This window comes from Ipomoea nil, unplaced genomic scaffold (genome assembly GCF_001879475.1).
Source record: "Ipomoea nil cultivar Tokyo-kokei standard unplaced genomic scaffold, Asagao_1.1 scaffold3069, whole genome shotgun sequence".
NCBI lineage: Eukaryota > Viridiplantae > Streptophyta > Magnoliopsida > Solanales > Convolvulaceae > Ipomoea > Ipomoea nil.
In genome coordinates, this window is record NW_017619497.1 from 3,165,283 (window position 1) to 3,188,504 (window position 23,222).

General features: G+C 38.2%; 1 protein-coding gene and 1 long non-coding RNA gene across 2 annotated transcripts; both read right to left on the minus strand.

The window, feature by feature from the left end:
• On the minus strand, positions 1-19,468 carry LOC109164980. Its single transcript, XR_002051456.1, has 3 exons — positions 19,322-19,468; positions 16,892-16,895; positions 1-13 (listed from the first exon to the last, which is right to left on the minus strand). It is a non-coding gene; the product is annotated as an uncharacterized LOC109164980 (long non-coding RNA).
• A 2,099-nt stretch (positions 19,469-21,567) lies between these two features.
• Positions 21,568-22,371, minus strand: LOC109164760. The gene has a single exon (XM_019313309.1). It carries the CDS (start codon positions 22,369-22,371, stop codon positions 21,568-21,570), a length of 804 nt encoding a protein of 267 aa, XP_019168854.1.
• Positions 22,372-23,222: the final 851 nt, after the last annotated feature.

The window sequence follows — 23,222 nt, forward strand, 5'->3', positions numbered from 1 at the left end:
ATTTTTGGTCTTCCTTTTTATGGGAATTTGATATATGAGTAATCAAGTTATCATTGGTGTTCCATAAATGGTGTTACATACAAATTGTTTAATAATTACTTGAGAGAAAGCATGCTTACGTTTGCCTTTTTTGTTTACCTAGTCGTTACGTTATAAAACCAATAGTAGAACAATTAGGTATTTTTTAATATTATTTTTCAGAATTAAATACAATATGGTAAAATCTTCTATGAGAGGATGTGAGACGAGTTGATTTTTTTTTTTTTTTGTTTTTATAATAATTATTACACTTTTCTTCATAGGTATTACAATTTTGCTCACAAGTAACTTTTCAACCTTTAATATATATTATATTCTGATTTAAAAGTATTATATTTGCATAAAAAAATCACATTTTTAATTATAAGTATTACAATTTGCCTCATAAGTAACAATCAATTAATTTATGCTTAATATTACATTTTTTCTCATAAGTAAATGTTCAACCCCTAAATATTACATTTTGAATTACACTTTCTTTGATAAGTAACAAACAATTTATTTCTTATTAGTATTACATTTTTCAGAATAACTATTACATTTTTATCTTGACCCGATCCGTCTCATGGACAATGATCCATTAGATGGCATTGGTCACATAGGAAAATTCACCCTACTATATATTGTAATTTGAGGACATATATAACCTTGGAGCTTTTAAAAAGAAATTTTAGATTTAACTTTTACGTAACCTGGAGGGTGTCGTTGAGTGGAAGTGACTCATCCATCTTTAACTAAAGGTCAAGAGTTTAATCCTTAGCTTTGGGAATGGAGCAGCCTTAAATTTCCAAGCTAAGCTAGCTGTTCCACCCACAGGCGGTACCTACAATTCAGGACGATGGAAACTTTTACAATTTAATTAAATTTGTATCATTATTTACGTTTTTACCCATAATTTTACACAAAAAAAAAAAAAAAAAAAAAAAAAAAAAAAAAACTTGCAAATAAAATATTTGCATGCACAAAATAATTTGTCTAAAAAATATTTTGTGGTACAATGACCCTTCATCCAATCGTTATATCCTTAATCAGGATTCACTATAAACATTGTGAACCTTAATTCAGATTATATACATACAATTAATATATTATATATCTTCAACAAACAAATTATATATGTGCATAACCTCTTAATTAAATGTACATATATAATAATTAAATATACATAATTTGTTAACTGAAAGTACATAATATATTAACTGTATGTACATAATATGAACCGAGATTTACAATATGTATGATGAACCCTAATTCACGATATAATTTGCACTCTTAAACATTCTATTGTCCTATGGATGCAATGAACTCCAAATAATTTGAGATCAAGTAATTATTGGACACCATATGAGAGAGAACATTCTCAATGCATATTTGTTTATTCATACTCAAATTCTAACATTTATTAATATGGAATTAAACTCTTTTCACTTAAATTTCATTATAACAACATAAAATAATGAACAATTGACGGTCTCGCTCTTTTTCACAGTTGCAGTTCTATTTTCTTAGGAGAAAATGGCTAGAATTCTCAAATTTGAAATTATTTTGCCTTTTATTTAATTTTTTTAAAAAAATAATTTTCCATTTATAGTATTTCACTTAGGTAGTTGTACTGTGAACCAATCCAACAATTTAACACTCAGATCAAGTTAACAAAAGTTAAGACAAACATCATATGTATAGTCACGCACACTTAATTACAGATGTCACATCCATAAAATATGTTAAATTTTACTAAATCAGATCTCCCTAATTCAAGATTATTCTCATAATTAAGCATACTTAGTGTTTATGGTCGGGTCGGGTTCGCCAAGGAGTTTGTTGAGACAGAGGAACATTGACAGTACAGTGTGGCAAGCAAAGAGCTTCACTTTTACAGAGTGTTTCTTTTCTTTAATTTATTTTTTTTTACATTTCAAAAAAAAAAAAAGTTTTTCCCAATAATTATCCCATGTTACATGTTGTAAATGGAATTACAGCTATATTGTTACTTTGTTGGGCACTTCACAAACTACTAGGGAATATATTTGAGGGGTCCGGCTGTCTGATGTAATGTTATGCTCCAAATTTTGTTTCAAATGATATAATTTTATCTGACTTGGTGGAAGCTGAAATGATAAAGTTCAGTATATTATCATCGAAATTAAAGTGCTAAAAGAAAAAATTTATGTCTTCGCTCATTGTTATAACTTTTGACGTAATAATAAATTCTTGATATGATAATTGATATTAGAATAAGTCACAGTTATATTAATTTCTATATATAAAAAAAAAAAAAAAAACTAAAATTATACCTTCATTGCTAATTATAAAAATTAAAAAACATATAATAACTTAAAATATTTAGGAGAAAATGACATAATTTGTATAGAAGAGTGTGCCTTGTCCAAACAAAAACTGCAAGGCACAACAGCTTTAATTTGGTTAACACTTTGTTGTGTCTGTTTATGCAGAGCTTAACTGTATAACCACGTTTAGGTTCCCCAACAAAGCTGCCACTTTTCTTTTTTCTTTTTCTTTTTTTTTTTTTAAATCTTTTTATACATTAAATTTCTCAACTTACACTAAACTAATTCTAAGCGCCTAAAACCCTTACCCAAAGACACTAGAGATCGCGAATTATTCAATCAGATCTCAATTTACACCATTGTATATGCACACAAAAAATCTTCAAAACCTTTGATCAATTTTTTTGAATTTTGGTTCTCCCAATTACCCAAGTATGCCAAATAGCTGGCCTAGGACATCCTCAATTGTGATTTTTGGTGTGATTTTTGAGAAAGTAAAGTTTAGATGGAGGAGAGAGCATGAGTAGAGAGAATAAAATGGTGTGTTGCAAGAAGCATTGGTTTTTGTCAGATCCAGTGAGGTCCACCGCAAAAAGGAAAGCTATCTCATGCGCACCAAGCGCACCTAGACGGCGCATATATATATATATATATATATATATATATATATATATATATATATATATATATATATATATATATTGTTTTTCAGATTTTTTTTTTATTTCTTTTATTTTTTTTCCTTTTTCTATCATCTTCTCTTTTCTAGTCACACTTACAAAAATTGTTCAAAAACTACAATTATTGGTGATGTATGACGGATATATTGGAAATCGACCCGAGGGCGCGAAGCAAGAACGGGTCCCGGGGCGGCGCCACGTACCCGCCCCGCCCGGGGCCTCGCCACGTGGCCCCCGCACGGGCCACGTTGGAGGCCGGGCCTGCCTCTCCAGGAGGCCGGGCCGACCACCACATGGGCCCGGCCTAGGCCCATGATGAGCTCGGCCTGGCCCCCGCAGCGCGGCCCGGTCGCGAGACCGGGCGCGGTCAACTCCAGATCCAACTAACCCCCCGTTTTAGGGGGAGGCGGTTGGGGGCTTGGCTTGTATAAAAGCCCCCCTCCTTGTCCTAACAAGGGACACGCTATCTACGATCTACTTTACAGACACACTTTGTACTGGAGAATCATTGTAATAGCCAATTCCACGGCATTTAATACAATTTACGGTCTCACGGCCTTCGATATATCGTTCGTATCATTTATTTATTATTTATATTCTCATTCGGGTTAGTTAAGTCGGACCCCCGGGTTAATTAATTCCATCATTGGTGCTCTTGTTGCGAGCTGCGGTACAAGCTTGAGCGCTCTCCCCACTATTGTTCATCGACAGCGATGGCACGATCGAGATCCGGCTCTCGTCATACCAATGGTTCCCGCGGCACCCAGCTCGTCGCGAACGGGAACAGCCCCAACGGGGCCCCCGCCCCCAGCATCCAACCAGCCGCCTCCGCCAGGTCGGGGGAGGATCTGAGGGCCCAGCTCACCAACCACCGTAGCAGTGGTGCATCGCCACCACCCCCAGTCGCCCCCGCTCCGGCTCGCGCGCTCATCCAGGAGGGGGTGGCGATCTTCGAACAAGCCTCCACGGCGCTGGCGCGCGTCGCGGCGGGCCTTCGGGCAGAGGAACAAGCCGACCTAGGCGCCACCCGAGGGGCGCCGGCGTCACCTCCACCTCCTCCCACCCGGGGGCGCAGCGGTCCAGGCACCCGGCCACCCCAGGTACCTATCACCCAGGGGGAGGTCAACTCACCTCGACCATCGGAGAGGCGGGGAGGAGGGGACTCCCACCGAGGCCGCCAGCGCGACGACGACGGAAGGGCACCAACCCAAACCAGGCTCGCCCTGGAGAGGTTGGGCGATCACGTGTCGGCCCGGGACAGGCTGGGTCCGAGGCTAGCCAACAGTTCCCGCGGCACCCAACTCGTCGCGAACGGGAACGGTCCCAACAGGGCCCCCGCCCCCAGCATCCAACCGGCCGCCTCCACCAGGTCGGGGGAGGATCTGAGGACCCAGCTCACCAACCACCGTGGCAGTGGGGCACCGTCACCACCTCCTGTCGCCCCCGCTCCGGCTCGCGCACTCATCCAGGAGGGGGTGGCGGTCTTTGAACAAGCCTCCACGGCGTTGGCGCGCGTCGCAGCGGGCCTTCGGGCAGAGGAACAAGCCGACCTAGGCGCCACCCGAGGGGCGCCGGCGTCACCTCCACCTCCTCTCACCCCGGGGCGCAGCGGTCCAAGCACCCGGCCACCCTAGGCACCTATCACCCAGGGGGAGGTCAACTCGCCTCGACCATCGGAGAGGCGGGGAGGAGGGGACTCCCGCCGAGGCCGCCAGCGCGACGGCGATGGAAGGGCACCAACCCAAACCAGGCCCGCCCTGGAGAGGTTGGGCGATCACGTGCCGGCCCGGGACAGGCTGGGTCCGAGGCCAGCAAACGGGCCACCGGCGGAGGAATCATGCTCCCGCCGGCTACTGCGACAAGAATCGGCCACTCGGAGGTCGCTGAGCCATGGGCCACGCGCCCAGCCGCGACACGAGGCAGCTTCGCGTGGGTCCGCAGGGCGGGTTCCCCGACCCCACCCGCGACATGAGCAGGCCTCCCGGGTCGAGCGATCGGGTGAAACGAATGATAGAGCTCCGAGCTCCCATCGGGTAGAGGTCGAGCAGCTGCGGAGGAGGATGGACGAGCTCCAGAAGAAGATCGATGAGAGGGACGGATCTCCAGAGCCCCAGGATATGTTGTCCTCCCCATTCGCAAACGACATCATGGAGGAGCCCTTACCTCGAGATTTTCGCTTTCCCACCATTAAAGCGTACTCGGGGACCACGGACCCGCGGGCACACATGACCAGGTACAGGGCCGCCATGATGATCACCGAGGCAACAGACGCCATCCTATGTAGGGGGTTCTTCGCCACCCTGGACGGGCAAGCGCATGATTGGTTCGGATCCCTCCCGGCGGGGTCCATCTCCACCTTTGCGGACCTCACCCGGCAGTTCCTATCCCATTTCGCCACCAGCATACCACGGAAGAAGCAAATTGCCGACCTGTGTGATTTGAAGCAGGGGAGCTCGGAGTCACTGGCCGAGTACCTCAGCAAGTGGAAGAAAGAGGCCATGGGGGTCGCCGACTTTGATGGGAAGTCGGCCATGGTGATTTTCCAAAACAACTTGAGGTCAGGCGCTTTTCACCAGGACCTCATCAGGTACCCCCCCAGGACCTATACCGACCTGATGGACAAGGCAGCAAGGTACGCTGACGCCGAGGCTGCCGAGAAGAGGAAGAAGGAACAGGAGGAAGGAAGAGGTTGAAAAGACAAGGCGCCCCAGGAGGAGCGCAAGGCGCCGCGCCCACACCGACGTGAGTACGCTAAGGGGCCCAGGCTGAACCCCACACGCTATCTCACCCCGTTGACACAACCTGTGGGTACCATCTTGGCGCACGTGGTATTCCCGAAGGAGGAGTGCATGAAGATATCGGCGAGGGGGGATCCCAACAAGTACTGCAGGTTCCACCGGCAGAAGGGGCACGATACAGACGAATGCATCCTCTTAAAGAGACAAATCGAGGAGCTCATCCAAATGGCTTACCTCGGCCAATTCATTAAGAGGCCCGGCCAGGCGTAGGGCCAGAAGCAAGGCAATGTATGGAGGAAGGGGGGTGGCCAGGAGCCATCCACCTCGGCTCCCCGTAAGAGGGACCACCACGACAACAGCTCCGAGGAGGAGGAGAAGACGACAGAGGACTCCCAGCCCCCGAGGAAACATACTATCTATGTCATCTTCGGGGGGGCTGAGGGAGGGGACTCGCCAGCCGAGCGAAAGAGGTGGGCGAGAAGCTTGTACGTGGGGGAGGTCACACGAACACCCCACGAGAAGAAATCAAAGAGGGAGCCCATCACGTTCACCGACACCGACCTACCTGACGGGCCCCTCCCCCACCGGGACGCCTTGGTGGTCAAGCTGGACATCAACAACGTGGTGGTGCACCGGGTACTCGTGGACACGGGTAGCTCGGTCAACGTCATGTACTACGACACATTCACCCTGCTGGGACTCTCAAGAGGGCAGCTGGAGCAGGTACGAACCCCCCTATCCGGGTTCACGGGGGACTCAATCGAGACAAAGGGGTCGATCACTTTGAAGGCGGAGATAGGCACCCCACCTCACACCAGGAGGTGGGAGGTCGAGTTCGTAGTCATCAAAATCAACTACGCCCACAACATCATTCTCGGCCGACCCGCCCTAGAGGACCTCAGGTGCGTGATTTCCATGGAGCACCTGTGCCTCAAATTCCCGACACCGACCGGGGTCGGGGTCGCCCGAGGGGACCAAAAGGTGAGCCGCAGTTGCTACTTGAAGGCGTGCCGCCAAATTGGTCAAAAGGACCGCCAGGTCCACACCAAGACGGCCACGTAAGAGGAGGATCTTGGCATTGCTATTCTAGGAGGAGGACCATTCCCCTCCCCCAATAATGTCTTGGTGAACAACAATAAGCGGAATAAAGTTTCATGTCACGAAACACGTTGTGAGTAGGACCCTTGTTACGACGTTGGTTCTCAAAAAAAAAAATAAATAAATAAATAAAATAAAATAAAAATCATGAAACAAAGGGGGAACGGGTGCTCACTCATGACTTCCCCCCGCGGACCCTAAGAGGGCACGAGGTCCGACCTCGCGTACCAACCCCGACGGAGGACGCATCCTAAGGGGGCACGAGGGCCGACCTCGCGTACCAACCCCGACGGAAGAGCCCAGTGGCACAGTCCGAAAGGACTTGGCCCGAGCGGCTAACGCGCACCCTAAGGGGGCACGAGGTCTAACCTCGCGTACCAACCCCGACGGAGGAGCCGGGGGTTTGGTCCGACAGGACTGGGCCCAAGCGGTTAGGCGCACCCTAAGGGGGCACGAGGTCCAACCTCGCGTACCAACCCCGACGGAAGAGCCCGGTGGCATAGTCCGGAAGGACTTAGCTCGAGCGGCTAAAGTACCCTAAGGGGGCACGAGGCCGGACCTCGCGTACCAACCCCGACGGAGGAGCCCGAGTGCCTAGGATTAAACGAGCCAGGATGGAGCGGCTATCGCACCCTAAGGGGGCACGAGCCCGGAACTCGCGTACCAACCCCGACGGAGGAGCCCGAGTGCTTAGGCTCGAAAAAAAAAAAAAAAAAAAAAACAGGGGCGGTTTGGATGACCTCGGCCATAGGCCGAGGTCGAGGTCGGCACGCGAGGTCGGCCGACCCCGGGGTCGGCACGGCCTTGGCGGGCGAGGTCGGTGCGACCTCGGCGCTGGAGGATGGCGCGACCCCGGCAAAGGGGGACGACCGTCGCCGAGGCCAACCCCGGCGTGGCTTGAGCCCGGGAGGTCGGCCGGGGGGCCACGAAGGCGCGGCCTGCAGGCCACCCCCGTGGCAGCGTCACGGCGACGCCACCGCGCCGGCACCGTGACGGAGTGACATGGCAGAGATGCGGCGGTCCGTATGCGTCTTAGCAGATGAAGGAGTCATGTTCCGGATGGAGTTCTCGTCATTATCACAAGAAGTGCACTTTGACGTCACCTATAAGGCTGGGACGCGGACATCTCGGGGTCGACATTTTGGGGGGTCGGCCGGAGCATCTACTCTCCTTCACTGACGATTACTCGCAGCTCGGAGAGTGGGGGACTGATGATGGATATATTGGGAATCGACCTGAGGGCGCGAAGCAAGAACGGGTCCCGGGGCGGCGCCACGTACCCGCCCCGCCCGGGGCCTCGCCAAGTGGCCCCCGCACGGGCCACGTTGGAGGCCGGGCCTGCCTCTCCAGGAGGCCGGGCCGGCCTCTCCAGGAGGCCTGGCCTGCCTCTCCAGGAGGCCGGGCCTGCCTCTCCAGGAGGCCGGGCCGACCTCCACATGGGCCCGGCCTGGGCCCATGATGAGCTCGGCCTGGCCCCCGCAGCGCGGCCCGGTCGCAAGACCGGGCGTGGTCAACTCCAGATCCAACTAACCCCCCGCTTTAGGGGGAGGCGGTTGGGGGCTTGGCTTGTATAAAAGCCTCCCTCCTTGTCCTAACAAGGGACACGCTATCTACGATCTACTTTACGGACACACTTTGTACTGGAGAATCATTGTAATAGCCAATTCCACGGCATTTAATACAATTTACGGTCTCACGGCCTTCGATATATCGTTCGTATCATTTATTTATTATTTATATTCTCATTCGGGTTAGTTAAGTCGGACCCCCGGGTTAATTAATTCCATCAATGTACTTAGGACCATTTGATTAAATTGCCATCGTTGTTTTCTTTTTCTTTTTCTTTTTCCTTTTATGGCTATTTAATATACAAATATGTATGCAATATACTCCATGGATATATGTGTATCTACATAAGTCCTTCTTGTGTGGATCGGATTTTATTTTTGACAACTTTGCATGCGGTTTCAAACTATATAAATTAGAGTAATGTATTATGTTAAAAAATTTAACATTAATTAACTTGTGAATAGTTATTTTGAGGCATTATTTTAAATGTGGTTCATTAACAATTTTAATGGAATTAATAGTGAATTTGAATTCTTTTAAGTGAAAAGATAAATTTCATATATTTATATATATCCAAAATAATTAATGAGGATTAATAAGACATCACCAATAGCTAGCTAGTTGTTTTTAGTGCTGTCAATACGAGCTGGCGGGGCGAGGCGGGCCGCGGGCCTAAACGAGGTGGGCTAAAAAACCCGCTCCTAAACGGTCCTGGGTTTGACAGGCCCGGACCGCCCCGCCAGTGGCCCGCGGGCTAGGCGAGCCCCCGCCCAAACCCTTTTTTTTTTTTTTTTTTTTTTTTTTTTTTTTTTAAATGCATCAAACATCAAACTAATTAAAATAAATTGATACATAAGTTATAACTCACATAAAACATAATAATCAAACATTAAATATTACATAAAGTTCAAAGTTCATAGTTTATCAAACATCAAACTAGTCACAACTACAAAGTTCAAAAATATTACACATAACAATAATTTTAAAGTGCATATTTTATATAAAAATATTTTATATAAAATAAAATAAAATAATGGCGGGTAGCCCGCGGGCTTAAGCGGGGCGGGCCAAAAAAAACCCGCTCCTAAACGATCCTCTATTTTCAAAACCTGCCCCCTACCTAAGTAGGGATGGGACGGGCCGACCAGACAGGCTAAGCCCGTTTTGACGGCTCTAGTTGTTTTTAGCGGATCAAGCCACCCGAGAAGATCCAAGGTATAATTACAATGGCTGCAAATACTAAAAAAAGTTAATTAATGGTCTTTACACTATATATATATATATATATATATATATATATATATATATATATATATATATATATATTTATATATTTATATATATATATATATATATATATATATATGTATGTATGTATGTATGTATATATATATATATATATATATATGTATGTATGTATGTATGTATATATCTACTATCTACTATACTAATAAGAGCCCAAGAGAGTTAGGCCTATAATGGGTAGAAAAAATGGCGGTCACAGATTTTAATCAAATGAATGGCTTAGATTGATTGAAAGATAGATCAGATTTAAACTTTACACTAAAATTTTCTGAAATACCCACACACTGTTACTAATTCCGTTAAAATTTTAAGAATTGTCGTTAGTTCACTGTTAACTTACTCATTGATTTCAATAGAAAAAGGTCTTAGGTTCGAATCACATCCCAATCAAAGTTGGCATAATTAGTACTCTATTTTACTCTTATTAAATTATATAAATAATAATTTAGTAGTTACAACAAAAAATAATACATATGCATTTCTTTAATTTATAATTATGTGTCCATAATGCCTTTATTCAAAAAAAAAATTATTCATTATCAATAAATTAACTAAGAGAAATAATTTATTAGTTATATTGTCTTTATTTTTTTTCAATATAAAAATTTTTTATATTCAAATTTATTAATTGATTTTATTCGCTACATTATCCTTACAATGTCTTTATTCAGTGAAAAAAAATTATTAATTATCAATAAATTAATTAAAAGAAATATTTTCATTAGTTATATTGTCTTTATTTTTCTCAAATGTAAAAATTTTTACATTCAAATTCATCAATTGATTATATTCACTACATTATCTATTATCTTTTTTGTGCACTATTTTTCTAATTAAATATCAAAGTTATAATACAAAATAATGCTATATATTTATTTACCAAGTATTTTATTAATACCATGAAAAAATTAAAAAAAATATAATTAATAAAGCCAACCATATTAACTACTTGAGAGATTTTGTGACAAAGAGAGTATTCAAATCACACAACAAATTGAAGTGAGAACTACCTCGCAATGTCCTTGTTTGACAATCAGCAGTTAGGGGTTAGCGTTAGCGGATTATACTAGCGGATTTGACCAGCGAATTTATTTAATTATTAACATTGGGTAAAAAAAATGACCGCCAAATTATTAAATCAAATGAATGGTTCATATTGTTCAGGTTTTAACTTTTTTCTTTTAAGATTTTCTAATTTATCCTTAATTATATGATTATCCATTTAATTTTTCCGTTAATTCACCGTTAGTCTAATTCTAATATTAAAGTCTAATATAGAATTATAACTACACCATTAATCTAATTCTAATATTAAAGTCTTAATAGAACTTAACCACAAATCCTAATGTCGGAATCTCCTAAAACAATATTAGTATATGTTTAATATTTTATGCCCTAATTTTTATTTGTTCTCCTTTATGTTCCGTATTTGGTTTCAACCATACCTATACAATTATTTTATTGACAATTATAATCAATCTTGACTATATTATCTTGCATTTGTAAACTTAGAATTACCTATTTAACCCGCACCGGCTTAGCTCAATGGTTTAGTGGATAGTATTTAGGAGAAGAGACTAAGGTTTGAACCTCGACGGCGGCAGTGCGGGAATTATGTCCAAAGTGGGCAGATTCCTTGTGCGTATCAGCATTTACAACCTCCCACAATGCTCTGTCGGGTCGGAGTGTGGGGGGCCCTTGGGGTTGGAGACTCAACCTTTGGGAGAAGAATTACCTATTTAAATGCGCAAATTCAACCTTCAATTATCTATGCATGAACAATTTCAATATAATCTTGCCTTAATATACTTTAAAATACTTATTTAAAAAAAAAAAATTGGGCATTATCCCAATCGCGCAATGCGCGTAAAAAACTAGTATATATATACTAATAAGAGCCCAAGAGAGTTAGGCCTATAATGGGTAGAAAAAATGGCGGTCAAATTTTTTAATCAAATGAATGGCTCAGATTGATCAGATTTTAATTTTTCCTTAAGATTTCCTAATTTATCCTTAATGAATGTAATTTTCCGTTAACTTTTCCGTTAAATATTATCTTTTCCGTTAATTTCTGTTAGTTCACCGTTAACTTACTCATTGATTTTAATAAGAATTTAAAGGTCTTAGGTTCGAACCTCATCCCAATCAAAATTGGCATAATTAGTACTCTATTTTACTCTTATTAAATTAATTAAATTAAAAATAATAATTTAGTAGCTACAACAAAAAATAATACATATCATTTTTTAATTTAGAATTATGTGTCTACAATGTCTTTATTCAAAAAAAATTATTCATTATCAATAAATTAAATAAGAGAAATAATTTCATTAGTTATATTGTATTTATTTTTCTCCAATATAAAAATTCTTTATATTCAAATTCATCAATTGATTATATTTGCTACATTGTCCCTACAATGTCTTTATTAAAAAAATAATTCATTATTAATAAATTAATTAAGAGAAATAATTTTATTAGTTATATTGTCTTTATATTTCTCCAATGTAAAAATTCTTTACATTCAAATTCATCAATTGATTATATTCACACATTGTCAATTACCTTTTTTTGTGCACTATTTTTTTTAATTAAATATAAAAGTTATAATACAAAATAATGCTATATATTTATTTACCAAGTATTTTATTAATACTATGAAAAAATTAAAAAAATATAATTAATAAAGCTAATCATATTAATTACTTGAAGGATTTGTTGACAAAGAGACTATTCAAATCACACAACAAATTGAAGTGAGAATAACTTCGCAATATCCTTGTTTGACAATCAGCAGTTAGCGGATTATATTAGTGAATTTGACCAGTGAATTATACCAATGGTTGGTAAAAAGATATTTGAAAAAATTAGTTGTTTAGTTGTTTTAAAAAAAGTAATTGTTTTAAAAAAATTAAAAATTAAAAAATATAATTAAGTCAATCATATTAACTACTTGGGAGATTTATTGACAAAAAGAGTATTCAAATCACACAACAAATTGAAGTGGGAAACTATCTCGCAATGTCCTTGTTTGGCAATCAGTAGTTAGCTCTTCAATATTAGTATATACGGAGTATTTAATAATTTATGCCCTAATTTTTATTTTCTCTCCCTTATGTCCTGTATTTGGTTTCAACCATACCTATACAATTATTTTATTGACAATTATAATCAATCTTGACTATATTATCTTGCATTTGTAAACTTAGAATTGCCTATTTAAATACACAAATTTAACATTCAATTATCTATGCATGAACAATTCCAATATAATCTTGCATTGATATACTTTAAAATACTTATTTAAAAAAATATTGGGCATTATCTCAATCGCGCAATGCGCGTAAAAAACTAGTATATATATAAGGAAGGGATCAGGTGCATTTGTTGCTTCCCGTGCGGATGTGCGGTGGATTAATGTGCGTGAGGTTTATACTTAATGTGCGTGAGATTTGTACTCAATGTGCCTGAGATTTGTACTTAATGTGCGTCATGTTAATATGTGTGAGTTTTGTACTTAATGTGCCTGAGTATTGTGCTTAATATGCGTGAGATTTGTGCTTAATGTGCGTGAGTAATTCAGAATTACGAGCTCAGAAAGAAGCAGAACAGAAAATTCACGCACATTAAAGCCCAAGCTTCTTGTTACTTCTTCCTTCAAAAACTTTTTCTGTTTCTCTCTTCTCTTGGAAACCTTTGCAGTGCTGCCTTAGCTTGCTTATGTATGTTATGCTGCTGTGTTGAGTTCGTTCTTGCATATTGAGTGTCCTCAGCAACTTTCAAGATTAAGAGCCATTTTTTCACGAAAAACCTGCAATTCGATTCTCCGTAAATCACGCGGAAACTTCGGCGAAGGGTGATCGACCCCATTGGGAAAGGAAAAACTGACATCCATATTTTCTGCTGCATTTTACACATTCACGCACATTAAGTACAAATCTCATACACATTAGACACAACACTCATGCACATTGAGTACAAATCTCACGCACATTAATCACCCGCACAACCGCACGGGAAGCATTCAACCGCACGGGAACCTTTCACTATATATATATGAAAATTATATTATAAGGTTGCATTATAATTTTTATTTATTTAGTCATCAATGTTAGAATTCATCAAATAGTTATGGAGTTTTAACGGTATAAGAGTAATTATGCCTAATACAAATACAATATTCGTAATTTTGTCTAATACAAATATAGTGTACAACATTTAAAGTAGAATATATATATCTTTATTAGCTTTAAAAAAATGGATAAAAATCAGGGATATAACTTTTATTGACATATATAATGTCTTTAGATTTAGATTTTTATTATCAACACTGTTGGGTGTCGGTCGGGTAGGCCGAGTTCAGCCCTTGCTCGATTTGAGACGTGACGATGTGGCTTACCATGGAGAGATATGGTTAAATGGTTAATGTCCACCTACTTATCACCAATTAGTTTTGAGTAGGATATGACAACCAAGTACCATAGAACTCTTTGGTCAAGCGTGCTTGACTTCTGGCAATCCCGTGACGCATGAGAAGTGAGCATAGTGCAGCGCTGAGATCCAACAAACACAAATACTAATTAAAAAAAAAGGAGTTATTTTAGAAGTAAAGAATTTCACTTTAAAAAGATATTAGTAATATAATATAATCTTGGTTTAAATTAAACTAGTAATTCACCCGCGCGATGCACGGAAAAAAATTATGCTATTATAAATATAAATAAAAAATATAAAAAAAAACTAAAATATTTTAAATTATTTAATATAATAATATTTTTGAGCTTCCATTGGTCAAGTATTTATTATTTTTATAGAATACAAAATTAAAATTAAAATTAAAATTATAATTTTGTATGGTTAATATAATCTCTAATTATGTGCATATTCAAATAAACTTATAGAGATAATTTACATAATTACATTGATTTATTCTTAATTGTATTTCATCTATATTATAATTTTCACAATACAAATAATAACTAAGATAATTACATTTGGAAAGCAAATTTCAAATTTTGTATGTGTAAATTTAAACTCTAATTGAACACATTTTTTATATGATTATATAACATTAATTATTTCCCAAACCATATAGCTTTATTATATAAAGGATTAGTAAATTTAACTTCTAACATTCACTTCTTAATGTGCTATTTTATTTAGTACGTAAACTCTTTTCTAACTAGTGGTGATAGGCTTGGCTAATTTATTGACAACTAATTAATACATATAAAAGATTTTATTATCACCCTAGACGGATCCAGAAAATCATTTGAGTGGAGGCGAAAATTAAATGACGTTAGAAATGTCAATGACAAAATATCAAACAACCATAATAATGTTAAAATACAAAATACATTATAAATTACAATAGAATGTTTTTGATATATTACATGATAATTAGGGTCGGAGCAAAAAATATACTTGAGCGTGGTGTGAAAATGTGAAAATATTTATGACAGAATATGAAACATAATCAATTAGATAAAATAATTTGAATAACACTATATTCATAAATACTTTTTAATTTTAATTTCTTTTACTTAGATCATATCGATTCTTCTAAATTAATTCTAATACAATAAAGTATAATATAAACTATTTTCAAGAAAAGTATAATATAAACTATTTTCAAGAAAAGTATAATATAAACTTGTATACTACATTAATTAAATGATTCATAAAAAGTAAATTAAAAGATCAGAGCATTTAATTTGTTAATTGAATGATTCATAAAAAGTAGACTAGAAAATATTTAATTTATCTTGTGAAGAAATGAAAGAGATAAAATAAATGAGAGAAGATAAGGTAAAATGTTCCTAGTAAAATTTGAACCTATGACATAGGCCTTTTAACATCAACTTTGAAGTTCAATTAGCTAAACTACTCAAACTATTAATAATTTTAACATAAATATATATTTTATATAACATTTAATGTTATCTATGCACACACACACACACACACACACACACACACACACACACACACACACACACACACACACACATATATATATATAGTGGTGGGGTGGGGGGAGGGGGACAGCTGCCCTCACTACTCCCATAGTGGCTCCGCCGCTTATTATCACGTTAGGTAAACATTATGATATAATTACCAGGAGAAAATAATATTTTTCCTGTTATAAAAATATATCATTACTGGAAATTCTGAAATTTCCGACCACCTGAAAGTGATCTTAAATCAAGTTGAAAGCCTTGTTTCGATCACTTTTGGTATCCGGAAAAACCTTTGTTGCTATTTTCGACCACTTTTTGGACTTTTTGGTATTAACTTAATTTAAGATCATTTTCAAGTGGTCGGAAATTTCAGAATTTCCAGTAGTGTATAATAATGTGACAGTATAGTTGATATGAGAGGATATAGGGTCAGTGAATGGTGTGGCAATTGAGGTGTAGTATGATACTATAACGTAACATGGATAATGTAGAAATAGCAAAATATTAATGAGACAAAACATATTCATATCTAGAAAATAAGTAAAAAGTGTATTTAATTTCTATTTAAAAATTAGAATTCAAATATATTAATATCCTTAATTAGTTAATAAAATAAAATAAAAAACTCTAATTAACTAGTACCACTCATTGGAATGAAACTTGAAATCATGCAAGTAGTTATCAAAGTCCTCATACCAAGCTTCTCAATCACTTTAACTAGGATCTCCATATTTGGCAAATCATAATACCCCTAGAAAGCTTAGCAACAATAGAGAGTTCTGCTAGTAAAATTTTTCAATCTTTTAAAAAACATAAATAACTTAAGAGATTAATACCTGACTAGATTATAGTAGTCATGGCGTATGTTACATATATGGGCATTTTCCTTGAGTCTTAACATGTTTCCGGCCTCTCATGTAAGTTTAATTTGACTCTGGTTTTTTATATTAACCTAAATTTTAGTGGGTAGTTTACGCGAGATACATTAGATAACATATAGAAGTGTTTCCGGCCTCTCATGAAAGTTTAATTTGACTCTGGTTTTTTATATTAACCTAAATTTTAGTGGGTAGTTTATGCGAGATACATTAGATAACATATAGAAGTGTTTTCGGCCTCTCATGAAAGTTTAATTTGACTCTGGTTTTTTATATTAACCTAAATTTTAGTGGGTAGTTTATGCGAGATACATTAGATAACATATAGAAGAGTACATCACTGCTGGAAATTATAGAATTTCTGACCACCTGAAAGTGATCTTAAATCAAGTCAAAAGCCTTGTTCCGACCATTTTTGGTATTCGGAAAAACCTTTATTGCTATTTCTGACCACTTTTTGCTTTCGACTTGATTTAAGATCACTTTTAGGTGGTCGGAAATTTCATAATTTCCAGCCGTGAAAAGTCTTGTCACGTCTATTAATATATAAATTGACTTTGTCGTATTTATTTAAATTCTATAACATATGTAAATATATAAAGAGGACCGTACCCATTACATAGTGTTAAATAATTATAATAATGATAACAGTGACTAAAGCAAGCAGTGAGTAGTATTTCATTTGTCTGTCTCTATCATCCCCACAAACACAAAATAAAGGTGAAAGGATAAATGGTCCTGCATGCTGTGCTGCTGCCTTGAAACATTGCGAAAAACATTATCGTTAGCATGCATGCATGATGTGGTGGTCTTTCCTTTTTGACCCTTCATTTGGATCCTTCTATCTTCTATTTTCATGGCTGTCTCAATCTAATCTTACTTCCTTAGCTTCTATCTATCTCCTCCCCCTCCCCCACCTATGTATACATGTTGTTGTGTTGTTAGAGTAGTGGTGAATCAAGTTCTTGAGATTTCTTGATGTAACTTGTCACCAGCTAGATATATAGATAGAATGCATATATATATATATATATATATATATATATATATATATATATATATATATATGCTTCTTTTGTCTTCCTTTCCCTATAATTATTGTTATTGTTATTATACACCCACTATGTATTTGACAAAAGTTTATATACTAACTTTTTTATGACCCATTATATTGATTAATGCATTTGGATTTACTTTGCTCGGATGTTACACAAAAGTTAAAATAATAATAATAATAATAATAATAATAAAATAAAGAGAGATTCAATCAATACAAATGCCATGTTTATTTAAGTTTAAGTTTAGTTTATATGGGGCAACTCAACCAAGTTTTTTGGACAGATGACTTGGTAACCATAAAATGAGAAGTTATCTATTGATATTCTTGATTTGAGTCGGTGAGAAAAATCGCTACCACTACTCACAAGAGTGTACATTAGATTATTTGTTTTTTGATTTAATTTGTGTTTGCCATATAGTGTGTTGAAGATTCTCTATGTATGAATCAGAAATTATCTTTGGTAGAAGTCAAATTGGTAGATCTTGTTATCCAAATTTGTGGTCTTTTATGACTCTATTCTCTTCTAGTTTATTTCTTTTTAATAATATTTTTTTTATTTATATATAGGACCAAAGCAAAAGAAATAACTAAAAATGTAGAGGAAATCAAGAGATAAAATCAATTAGTGGTGCAAATTTGATTGCAATATATTTCTCAAACAAATAATTACTCGTAGTATCGGGTTATCGATCCACAGGGAAGCGGGAGTATCAAGCACTAGCTACTAATCTATTCACGAGAAGCTAATCTTATCGAAAAGAGTGATTGATCAATTGTAAAAGTATAACTAATTTTAACCAAAAAAAAAGTATAACTAATTAAAAGAAAACAAAGTAGCAGGTTGATGAAAGCAATATAGGAAGAATGAGATTCCTGAGATTCAAGTGTTTAATCACCTGGTGTCAATCTAAAGTGCAATATTAAATCAATATTAAATCTGGGTTTAAACAAGTGTGAGAATGCAAACAAGGAAATGAATTACTCCCAATATTCATTCCCATGATATGAACACTCAACCGTTCAAGAACAAGCATTCAAGGTAAATTCTTAATTAATATGCCATCTCCCAATGTGCAATAGTCAAGAGTTAACTCCTTAACAAATATGTCGTCTCCCAAGGTGCAATAGTCAAGTACAATTGTGGGTGCTCTTAATTATGTCCTAACTCCATTAAAACATAAAGATAGCTATGAAACGAGTAATTCGGATCCTTAATTACTAGCATCAACAAGATAGAACACAATTGCAACACAAGTCATAAACCTAAATATCAATATATATTAAAAAATATGAGAACTAGGCACATAGGTTCATAAACACTTTAACCCAAAAATCTCTAAGAAGTCTTAGCCACTCATGGCTAGATCAGCATTCATTACAATATCAAGGACTTCACAAGCAACAAAGAAAGTAAAAGAAAAGGTGAAGAAATTCTCCCAAATCTCTCTAGCTTTTCCTCTTCTTCCAAGGTGACTTGTAGCTCTTGATGTGTTATCTTCTCTTCTCTTGCTCCAAAAACGCAGCTTCTGGTTCTAGAGTTGAGGGAAGATGAACCTTTTATAGTGGGAGCCAAGTAGGGGCAAAATAGGAACTTCTGGACAACCCAAAATTCACATAGGACGCATTTTCGACGCGTCGAGTTTTGTCTTCTTTCTTCGCGTAAATTACTGGAACTTTTCGACGCGTTGAGTTTTCTGCTGCAGCACAAGTTGTAGCTCTTCGAGTATTCTTTCCAATGATGCAAGAATCACTTGAATCGGACATTCCTAGGCTGAGATATTATCAAAATACTAAGGTATCGCCATATTTAGCGGGAATTACAACTCTTTGGTCTTTTGCTCCACTTTTCCCTTGTTTTGTTTTTGTGATCAAATTCATTGAAAGTACCACTCTTTGGCTCTCTTTGAAGCATTTTAGCCACCTCCTTAGCTTCACCTTGACTCCCATTGACTCGAGATTCACTCAAAATGCCCCAAAAAGCATACGATTGTGTTCAAATAATCAACAATAATTTATACACCTAAGGATATAAATAAATGAATTATGACACATTTTGCGTAAAATCAAAGTATATTTCACTCAAAATAGGTCTATAAATGGGGTATAATCATGACATAAACACAGTTATCAAAATTGCATATGAAATGATAAAGTAAAATTTAATTTTATTTACTAAAAATTGAATTCATGTTATTTTATCCACCAAATTTTCAATTAATTATTTCTTTTTGTTGTCTTTATTCTCTATGCTACAGAAAAAGAGAAAATTTTAATTTTGGTCATATGACTATAGGTGCTTTGTTAATTTCAACACCTGACTTTAAAAAATGTCAATTTAGTATCTTGACTATGCAATTTTTATCAATTTTGGTCACTCCGATCAAATTGCCGGTCAAATTTCGCCAAAAAATTTTAACAGTTAAAATAATGAGGATATTTTAATCATTTCACATCTCTTCCTTCGATCTTCTCCGGCGAATTCATTTTTTCCGGCGAATCCATCGCAGCAGCACACCTTCCGGTTTGACTCATTTGTCTAAGCAGCAGCACACCTTCCGTCGCAGCAGCACACCTTCTGTCGTATCAATTTCACCATTTTAAATTCTTTGAAATAAGAGAGCTGAATTATTTCGTTTCCTGCGAAATCCATCGCTCCGGGAGGGGTGAATTTCGTTTCATATACTCATTCAAATTATTCAGTCTTCGTTAGATGGCGCAATGTGAATTTTTGCAAGGATAAAAGGAGTTTCTTCATCTTCTCCTTGGTGGCGTCATGGATCAAGTTGTCGTCGGAGTCGAACTTCGCAGGAGGCTGTAAAGATTGCCGAGACGCCCAATCAATTGCGTTTTTTAAAATTAAAGGTGCTGATAGATTCGTCGGAGAAAAAGGAAGAGATGTGAAATGACTAAAATACCCTCATTACTTTAATTGTTAAAATTTTTCGGCGAAATTTGGCCGACAATTTGACCGGAGTGACCAAAATTGATAAAAATGGTATAGTCAAGGTACTAAATTGACACTTTTGAAAGTCAATGTGCTGAAATTAACAAAGCCCCTATAGTCATATGAACAAAATTGAAATTTTCTCTACAGAAAAACAAATTAAGATTCTAATGAATGGCTCTTGTCTCTCTTCCTATTTTGTTTCCAAGGTTCAATATATTTTCCATGTAAGAATACTTTTATTTTTCTATAAATTATAAAGTATATTTTGGTTATTTCGCCAAGTTTATAATAATATATGGTTGATATAATGTCATTATAAGAAATCCCTCCACTGGTTTAATTAAAAAAAACATGCACACTATAGAAATTAAAAAGAATGAACACAAATTCAAACAAGTATGCCCGCACGAGTTTAGTTGAAAGGCAATTAATACATGACATGTTTGAGTTTTACATGTTCCTCCATAATTGATGCCTAGCTCCAAACATTTTTTTTTTAATTATTAAATTTGAAACAAAATCAATAATGAAAAAAATAACATATAAATCATAGTTAAATTTTTTTTAAATATCAATAATTAATGGATTAATTCTGAAATTAATCATTTCTTAAATAAGGAGTACTCAGATATTTGGGAAGTATATACATACTATATTTTATTATACTAACATACGCCGCCCATCAAGTTAAATATTCTAGTTGCAATATTAACTTTGTTTTTTTTTTTTTGAAAACCATGTCAACTCAGATTGTATTGGCCATAATCGGCTCCAAAAAAGACGGAGGACCATCCCTCCAAACAGAACTTCCAATCGGCACACTAGCATGCTTAGCTAGCGTATGTGCCGCAATATTAGCGTTTCGTCTAACAAACGAGACTACAGTTCCAGGCATAGCAGAAATTAAACGAATACAAGAGTTCAAAATAAAACCAAAATAAGAACGAAAGGAACGCGCATCTCTAAAACTAGAAACCAAAACCGCGCTATCCGTGAATAGTCTGACTACCAGTAACCATTATTCTTTAACCAAGATAGCGCCTCAGTCACCGCCATCGCCTCCGCCATCACGGGATCATACGGACATACCAAGGGGCCATTCGCCGCAGCTATGTAACTTCCATCCTCCTCCAAAACCATGAAGCCGTAAGTGGGCTGCCGATTAGAATCATGGAACGCCGCATCCACATAGCAAGCCACACCACGCTGGTCATTATTTGCATGCATCACTGGAGCACGCTGTGATTCCCCTGTTCCGGCCCCATGCACCTTCCAAGCTGCCCAACTAGACAAAAGGCGGCTGCACAATGCCGTGGGGGTTGGCAGGACATTACTCCATACAGCCGAATTCCGGGCTGACCAAATGCCATGTAACAAGCCACACATCTTCCCTTTACTTTCACAATCCAGCGCTGATACTCCTCCTAACCACAATTCTGCCCAAAATAGAAAATTCTCACCATTAAATTGGGGAAATGGCAACTGGGAGCAATTCCAAATAAGAGAGGCAAAAGGACAAGAACAAAGAACATGCATGACATTTTCCTCTACTAAACCACAAGCTGGGCATACATTAACAATATCCACCCTCTTTTTCACCAAATTATCAAGAGTTGGTAAAATGTTAGACAGAGCTCTCCACATGAAGTTCTTCCAATTAGGGGGGATTTTCAAATTCCATAACCTACTCCAAACCGGCGAACTAGGAGCTAAGTCACCCCCTAGCCGTCTATATCCACTTCTTACCGAATAATTCCCTGTAATATCCCCCTCCCAGAACCACAAGTCTTCATAGTTCATAAATTCCATTCAAAGGCAGATTGTGAATCAAAGTGGCATCCCGTGCATTGAAAGTCTGCTGGATCAAGTTATAGTTCCATGCACCTGTTAAATCATCCACCAAATCAGCCACAGTCAACTTTGTTTAAAACTCGTAAAATATACTATATCAAATAGGCACCTTTTTCATATTTGAAATGAATGTAATGTTGGGGAAAATTGGGATAGAATATGTCGTAGACCTGGGGCTACTGTTTTTTATAGGCTGAGAATGGATGAATCCTGAAGGGATCGATGACGTGTGCAAGACACTACCTTAAAAGCAAAAATTTCCCAGAGACGGTTGTAGTCTTACCGGTTGCTTTCGACCAGTTAACACCGAAGCTCAGGATTGCAGAAGAGAAGAAGAGAATTTGATGAGTGAATAGAACTGAGGAGAAGCGGGGTATTTATAGTATTGGAAATACCCGCCCCTCCCCTCTCAGCCATTCATGCTCCACGATTTTAGGAAGAGTTGTGGTGAAAATGCCCACAAGAATAGGAAGACTTGTTCCACCACAACTTAATGTGTGGAATAGGAAGACTTGTTCCACCACAACTTAATGTGTGGATGGTAGATTTCTACATGAAATCTACCTCTAAAAAGGAAAAAACTCGGAATTAAAATAATCACCACACCACACCACGACGCGCGTGCGAACCGAACCGGGCCGGGCGGGCGGCGGCGCGCGTGTGGGGTTCCCTTTCCTTCTCTCTCTACAATAGTTTAAGCCTTCCAAATGGGTTGGTATTAAAAAGGTGGGAATTAGTCCCTTATCCTTCCAATGTGGGACAAGAGTGTCTTCCTTCTACACACTTTAAACCACCATCTTGAATGTAAT